We start from the raw sequence: 6,837 nt of genomic DNA, 5'->3' as shown, positions 1-6,837 counted from the left end.
GTGTTAATGACTGTATGAGTTTACAGTAGCTATTGTGTATTGTGTATTGTGTGTGTGTGTGTGTGTGTGTGTGTGTGTGTGTGTGTGTGTGTGTGTGTGTGTGTGTGTGTGTGTGTGTGTGTGTGTGTGTGTGTGTGTGTGTGTGTGTGTGTGTGTGTGTGTGGGTATGTCCTGTGCATGGAGTGTAGGGAGGGGTGATGCGATCTGAAGGTCATGGTAACATTCTGTACTCAGCAGGGTAGGTAAATGCTTGCCATGGGGAGGATTGTGTGTGTGTGTGTGTGTGTGTGTGTGTGTGTGTGTGTGTGTGTGTGTGTGTGTGTGTGTGTGTGTGTGTGTGTGTGTGTGTGTGTGTGTGTGTGTGTGTGTGTGTGTGTGTGTGTGTGTGTGTGTGTGTGTGTGTGTGTGTGTGTGTGTGTGCATATGTTCATGTATGTCTCTGTGTTTCAGTCTGGCTACACCACAGGAAATCTCAAACTCCATCTGGACACTGGACAGAGGAAGAAAACAGACAAATAGGCCACAATTGTGTTTGTGTGTGTGTGTGTGTGTGTGTGTGTGTGTGTGTGTGTGTGTGTGTGTCTGATGCGATGTGAGACATGAACAAGGCTTTCAGTGAAAAGATAGACGACTGCCTCAGTCAGAACACACACTCACTTACATGCTAACACACACACACACACACACACACACACACACACACACACACACACACACACACACACACACACACACACACACACACACAATTACAAAGACGGCTCTTTAATGCAACCATAACAAGTGGTGAGGTCTTTCTGTTCTCAGAGAAACGTGTCCAGTGAGAACAGAGGACAGATAATTGTATAACAAGGAAGCATACACACACACACACACACACACACACACACACACACACACACACACACACACACACATACACACACACACACACACACACACACAGAGAGCAAATGCTCTTGTCTGTTGTTTGAGTGAAAGGAATGCAGCGTTGTGTTCGCTTCACTCACTCATGCCCTGTCTTTTTTCCCTTCCTTTTCCTCTTGCTATACCTCTTCCTCTCTTTCGCCCTCTCCCTTTCTCCCCCTCTCTCTCTGTCTCCATCTCTCGCTCTCTCTCTCTCTCTCTCTCTCTGTCTCCATTTCTCTCTCTCTCTCTCCATCTCCATCTCTCCCTCTCTCAGCAAACACACTCAGATGAAGAGGAGGCCGGCCTCCGCGGTGGGCTACAAACGACCAATCAGCCAGTACGCCAGGGTTGCCATAGCGATGGGAGCCCATTCCAGATATAGGGTAGGTCTGGCAGGATAGAGAGAGAGAGAAAGATGGAGAGGGGGAGGGGAAAGAGAGAGAGATGGAGAGAGAGTTTTTGGGGAGGAGAAGGTGCTGATGCATCTCATGATGAGGCTCCAGCCCTGCAGTGTATCCATTACATAACTGCTGTTGCATAACTCCCTTATTTATGCATCACACAGCAGCTGATTGGCTGTCTCCTGTGTCTCACTGGTCTCTCCTCTGCTCCTGGTGTCTCTCCTTTGCTCCTCTTCTCTCTCTTCTGCTCCTGGTGTCTCTCCTTTGCTCCTCTTGTGTCTCTCTATCTCAGGTGTCTCCCCATATGTCTCACGTGTCTCTCCTCTGCTCCTCTGGTCTCTCCTCTGCTCCTGGTGTCTCTCCTTTGCTCCTCTTGTGTCTCTCTATCTCAGGTGTCTCCCCATATGTCTCACGTGTCTCTCCTCTGCTCCTCTGGTCTCTCCTGTGCTCCTGGTGTCTCTCCTGTGCTCCTCTTGTGTCTCTCTATCTCAGGTGTCTCCCCATATGTCTCACGTGTCTCTCCTCTGCTCCTCTGGTCTCTCCTCTGCTCCTGGTGTCTCTCCTGTGCTCCTCTTGTGTCTCTGTATCTCACGTGTATCCCCATATGTCTCACGTGTCTCCTCTGTGCTCCTCTGCTCCTCTTGTCTCTCCTGCGTTCCTGTGTTTTTGGTTGCCTGTCCCCGGGAAAATATAGAAAAACTACTTATGTCCCCGTTTTTTCCACATTTTTGGGATTATGTCCCCGGCTTTGGTCTCGGACATCAGGTCACCTGACCCTGTGCTGCTCGTGTGGTGCGTCCGCAGGCGGAGAACATCATGATCCTGGAGCTGGACATGAGTCCGCCCACCATGTTCACACACACACACACACACACACACACACACACACACACACACACACACACACACACAAAGGTCTGGGACATCAGGTCACCTGACCCTGTGCTGCTGGTGTGGTGCGTCCGCAGGCGGAGAACATCATGATCCTGGAGCTGGACATGACTCCGTCCACCATGTTCACACACACACACACACACACACACACACACACACACACACACACAAGGTCTGACCCCGTGCTGCTCGTGTGGTGCGTCCGCAGGCGGAGAACATCATGATCCTGGAGCTGGACATGACTCCTCCCACCATGTTCCAGCTGGAGTTCGCCAAGGCGGGCGGCGAGAACGACCCCAACCGGGACCCGCTGCACCTGGACAACGCCACCTGCCGCGAGAGGTCCGCTGGCCCCAGGGTCAGGAAGTCCCGCTCATGGTCAGTGCGTGTGTGTGCGTGTGCGTGTCCGTGTGTGTGTGTGTGTGTGTGTGTGTGTGTGATTGTGTGTGTGTGTGTGTGATTGTGTGTGTGTGCGTGTGCGTGTGCGTGTGCGTGTGCGTGTGCGTGTGCGTGCGCGTGCGCGTGCGCGTGCGCGCGTGTGTGTGTGTGTGTGTGTGGATTCCATTGATACTGGGCAACTATATCTCTCTGAGGAGCTTTATAATCATCAGTAGACAAATTGTCATCCAATCAAAATACATGGTGCTGGTTATGTGGTTACCCAGCAACATAGCTCAAAATTGCTTGATTGCTCCATGCATCAAAATTCCTCAGTATGCAGCCAGCAGTTAAGAGTCCGTTGTCAGCCCCTTAAGAGGTTTAGAAATGACTTCCTGTGATGCCCAAGTCTATAAACACCCTTCTAGAGATAATGTAGTCTACTGCAAAAAGCTCTCTCATTCATCTGTAAGGGTCTCACCGCTTCAGTGCCTATGTATCATCCTATTCGCTTATGAGGCTGAACTGGGTTCAAGAGAAGAGGACTAACTGAATCAGAAGTGAGAGGAATTGTGCCATAGAAATCTGCTGGGACCAGGAAGCCGCTGATTGGATTAGATTAGGATTAATCTTAAAGGTGTGTAAAGCGTCAGGGGATCTGGGATTAACTGAGTAAGGTTAGCGGCAGCTAACACCATAACGCTAGTCATCGGTTAGCCTAATCCCCTGCTAGCCTGTGTTTACTGGCTGTAGCACTCTAGCAGATGAGCTTGCCTGAGCACCTGCAGTGGGCAGGAGACTAATTACATTCAGCAGTACTGGTGCTATTCCCTGTGGACTGTCTCATTGACTTTCCCCTTAGACCCCCCCCCCATAGAAAACATTCACAGGGCAGGAGTAAAGGCACATGAGGCAAGCCTCTCCGTATATTCTGTAAAATACAGACGCACAGAGTGTTTCCACTAAGAATCTACTTTTGAATTAAGATAAAATAAAATGTAATTCTCCAGGGATAAAAGATTTCATGGAGGCATGGAACCATGGGATGTGCTACCAATAAACCAGAATTAGAGGGAGTCATATGAAAATATCTGTGTAGTTCTCTGAAGGGAAACCAATTATATACAGTAGTGAATAAGGTGAATGTTATAAAAAGTGTGTAGTTCTGTGGAGGGAAACCAATTATATACAGTAGTGAATAAGGTGAATGTTATAAAAACTTGTGTAGTTCTCTGAAGGGAAACCAATTATAGTGAGGGCTCCCAGCAACTATTAGTGAAGAAGGTGAATGTTGTGTATATGAATAGCTATTCTAGCACAGCAGGCCACTCAGCATTCTTCCAAGATCTGCAGTTAAGGCATATGCTATAGGTTCGTGTAGATGTGTCCCAGGGTTGTACTGTAGTTCTACCTGTTGATGTCTCGTCTGTTGGTTTGTGTGTCTTGGAGTTGTAATGTACTTGCTGATGTCTCGTCTGGTGTTTTGTGTAGATGTGTCTCAGGGGTTCTACGTGTTGTAGGCTAGTCGTTGTGTTGTAGGCTACTTGTTGATGTTTTATCTGGTGGTTTGTGTAGATGTGTCCCTGGGTTGTCATGTAGTCTTACTTTTTGATGTTCCGTCCTGTGTTTTGTGTCTCGGGGGTTATAGTGTAGTCCTGCTTGCTGATGTCTCGTCTGGTGTTTTGTGTAGATTTGTCTCAGGCGTTATAGTGTAGTCCTGCTTGCTGACGTCTTGTCTGGTGTTTTGTGTAGATGTGTCTCAGGGGTTATAGTGTAGTCCTGCTTGCTGACGTCTTGTCTGGTGTTTTGTGTAGATGTGTCTCAGAGTTATAATGTGGTCCTGCTGATGTCTCGTCTGGTGGTTTGTGTGTCTCAGGGTTGGTAGTGTTAGTCCTGCTTGCTGGTGTCTTGTCTGGTGGTTTGTGTGTCTCAGGGTTGGTATTGTAGTCCTGCTTGCTGATGTCTTGTCTGGTGTGTTGTGTAGTTGTGTCTCAGGGGTTGTAGTGTAGTCCTGCTGATGTCTCGTTTGGTGGTTTGTGTAGCTGTGTCTCAGAGTTATAATGTAGTCCTGCTTGCTGATGTCTCATCTGGTGTTTTGTGTAGTTGTGTCTCAGGGGTTGTAGTGTAGTGTAGTCCTGCTTTGTGACGTCTCGTCTGGTGTTATAATGTAGTCCTGCTTGCTGACGTCTCGTCTGGTGTTATAGTGTAGTCCTGCTTTGTGACGTCTCGTCTGGTGTTATAGAGTAGTCCTGCTTTGTGACGTCTCGTCTGGTGTTCTAGTGTAGTCCTGCTTTGTGACGTCTCGTCTGGTGTTCTAGTGTAGTCCTGCTTTGTGACGTCTCGTCTGGTGTTCTAGTGTAGTCCTGCTTTGTGACGTCTCGTCTGGTGTTCTAGTGTAGTCCTGCTTTGTGACGTCTCGTCTGGTGTGTTCCAGGTGCCAGGCCCCGCGGGCTCTGTCCTCGTCCGCCTCCACTCTGTCGCTGGCGTCCTCAGGGTCCCACAGCCTGCCCCATCCTCACAGCTCCACGGCAACCAAAGTCCACCAATGAGACGAGAGGAACTCCCGCCTGTGCAACTCCACCGCACCAGCGAGGAGTGGTTGTGACTGGTTATGACCTCTGAAGAAACACAGAGTTACTTAATGCTTCGTCAGGGTGTCGGACGTCCATTGGAATCAACTGGACATTTCCTTTCTTCTTCATCATCAGCCTTCTACTCCCATCTCTCTCTCTCTCTCTCTCTCTCTTTCTCTCTATTTCTTTTCCTCCGTTCCTCTCTCACAGACCTGTGATGACTTGAACAGCCGTGTGGAACTGCCAGCCAAAGTGGTGCCTGGTGGAGGCCTACATGATCCCACTCCCACAACACAAACAGCCACTTTGCTATCGGACACTCTTGCGTTTTTGTACATTACCAAGATCTTTTTTTTTTTTTTTTAAGCCAATCACGTCTTTTCTCCTGGCAAATGAACAATGTTAACCAGAAAAGGGACCCAAGTCCCATAAACGGACGCACCAACACCAGAGATATCCAGGTCCTGTCACAGCCTTCAGCCAAGCCAAGTGGGCGGGGGGATGGGGGGATGGGGGGATCAACGATGAGAAACCTACCAAAGTCCACCAGGAGAGGAGCTGGAGTTGCCATTTTTATTTGAGCGAACAACTGAACTGAACACACACACACACACACATGCGTGGCACTACGGAGCCCCGGTGGCGGCGTTTGACATTTGGGGATGTGAGGCGTGACGCTGGAGCTTAGTCACAGTGGCCTGACCCTTCTGTGACCTCCGCTGCCCTCCGTTTGACCTCTGAATTGTACAGAAAGGACCAAAAGAAGAAGGATTTTGGATTGTGGATGTAAACAACCTCCCAATCTCTCTCTCTCTCGAGTCCTTTTTCTCACTTTGTTAATCTCTCTGTCTGTCTGTCTGTCTGTCTTTCTCTTTGTCTCTCTCTCTCTCTCTTTCTCTTTCGCTCTCTCTCTCCCGCTCTATTGATCTCTCTCTTTCTGCATGTCTTTTGTGTCTTTGTGAATCTGGTCTGAACTGGTTTTGTGAGTAGCTGGTTTGCTGTAAGCCAGACAGTGGGTATTTTAATGAAGTCTGGGGCTTAAACCTTTAATAATTGCTTAACCTTGGTGACAACTACTGACTGAAGGTGACTCTGGCATACGGCAATATCTTTGAAAAGTGCAGTGGAACTAACAATAACTCACCCACATAAAAACACACATTGCTGAGCGTTAGGTAACAGCCATGCAGAATATCTTTGTGCTGAATGCCCCCTGTTCTGTAATTAATGTACATAATGGAAATGTTTTCTTGTCTTTTTTTTTTGTTATGAAATCATATGGACATTGTATATTCAGATATGTGTTGAGCTATGACTAGCGACATAAAGAGTGGCAGTTGGACACGAGGCTCTGTGTCAGTTATCTGATAGAGGCATAAGGATCCTGTATTTGGGACACCAGCTTTTCTCCTCTACCTGTCAGGAGTTTGGCAGCAAACTGTCCTGATGGCGCAGTGGAATTTCTCTTTTTATTTTGGTAGAGAGACAAGAGCTGGTTTTCTGTCCTCGGGAGAATACCAGCGACCTCATTAGGAGGATGTTCTAGAATGCTCTAGAATGCTCAGTGCAGAGTGGAGCGCGGGGAGTGAAACTGCAGTCTTTAACTAAAGCCAAGATGGCACGTCCACTGAAACTGGGTACGCGGCCGTTTCTCTTTCACGCCTTGTGAGAGTGGCTGGGCA

At 48.5% G+C, this 6,837-nt stretch overlaps 1 protein-coding gene across 1 annotated transcript in view; it reads left to right on the top strand.

The window, feature by feature from the left end:
* LOC134098433 (kinesin-like protein KIF3C) overlaps positions 1-6,497 on the top strand; it is a 22,107-nt gene extending 15,610 nt beyond the window's left edge. Inside the window, exons 6-8 of the mRNA XM_062551480.1 lie at positions 1,184-1,292; positions 2,413-2,582; positions 5,017-6,497. Of these exons, the coding sequence (XP_062407464.1) occupies positions 1,184-1,292; positions 2,413-2,582; positions 5,017-5,131 (394 nt within the window). The 3' untranslated portion in view covers positions 5,132-6,497. The remainder of the gene's footprint in view (positions 1-1,183; positions 1,293-2,412; positions 2,583-5,016) is intronic.
* Positions 6,498-6,837: the final 340 nt, after the last annotated feature.

This window comes from Sardina pilchardus, chromosome 12 (genome assembly GCF_963854185.1).
Source record: "Sardina pilchardus chromosome 12, fSarPil1.1, whole genome shotgun sequence".
Lineage (NCBI taxonomy): Eukaryota > Metazoa > Chordata > Actinopteri > Clupeiformes > Clupeidae > Sardina > Sardina pilchardus.
The sequence above is the reverse complement of the archived record's forward strand: the minus strand, read 5'-3'. Positions and strand labels throughout refer to the sequence as shown.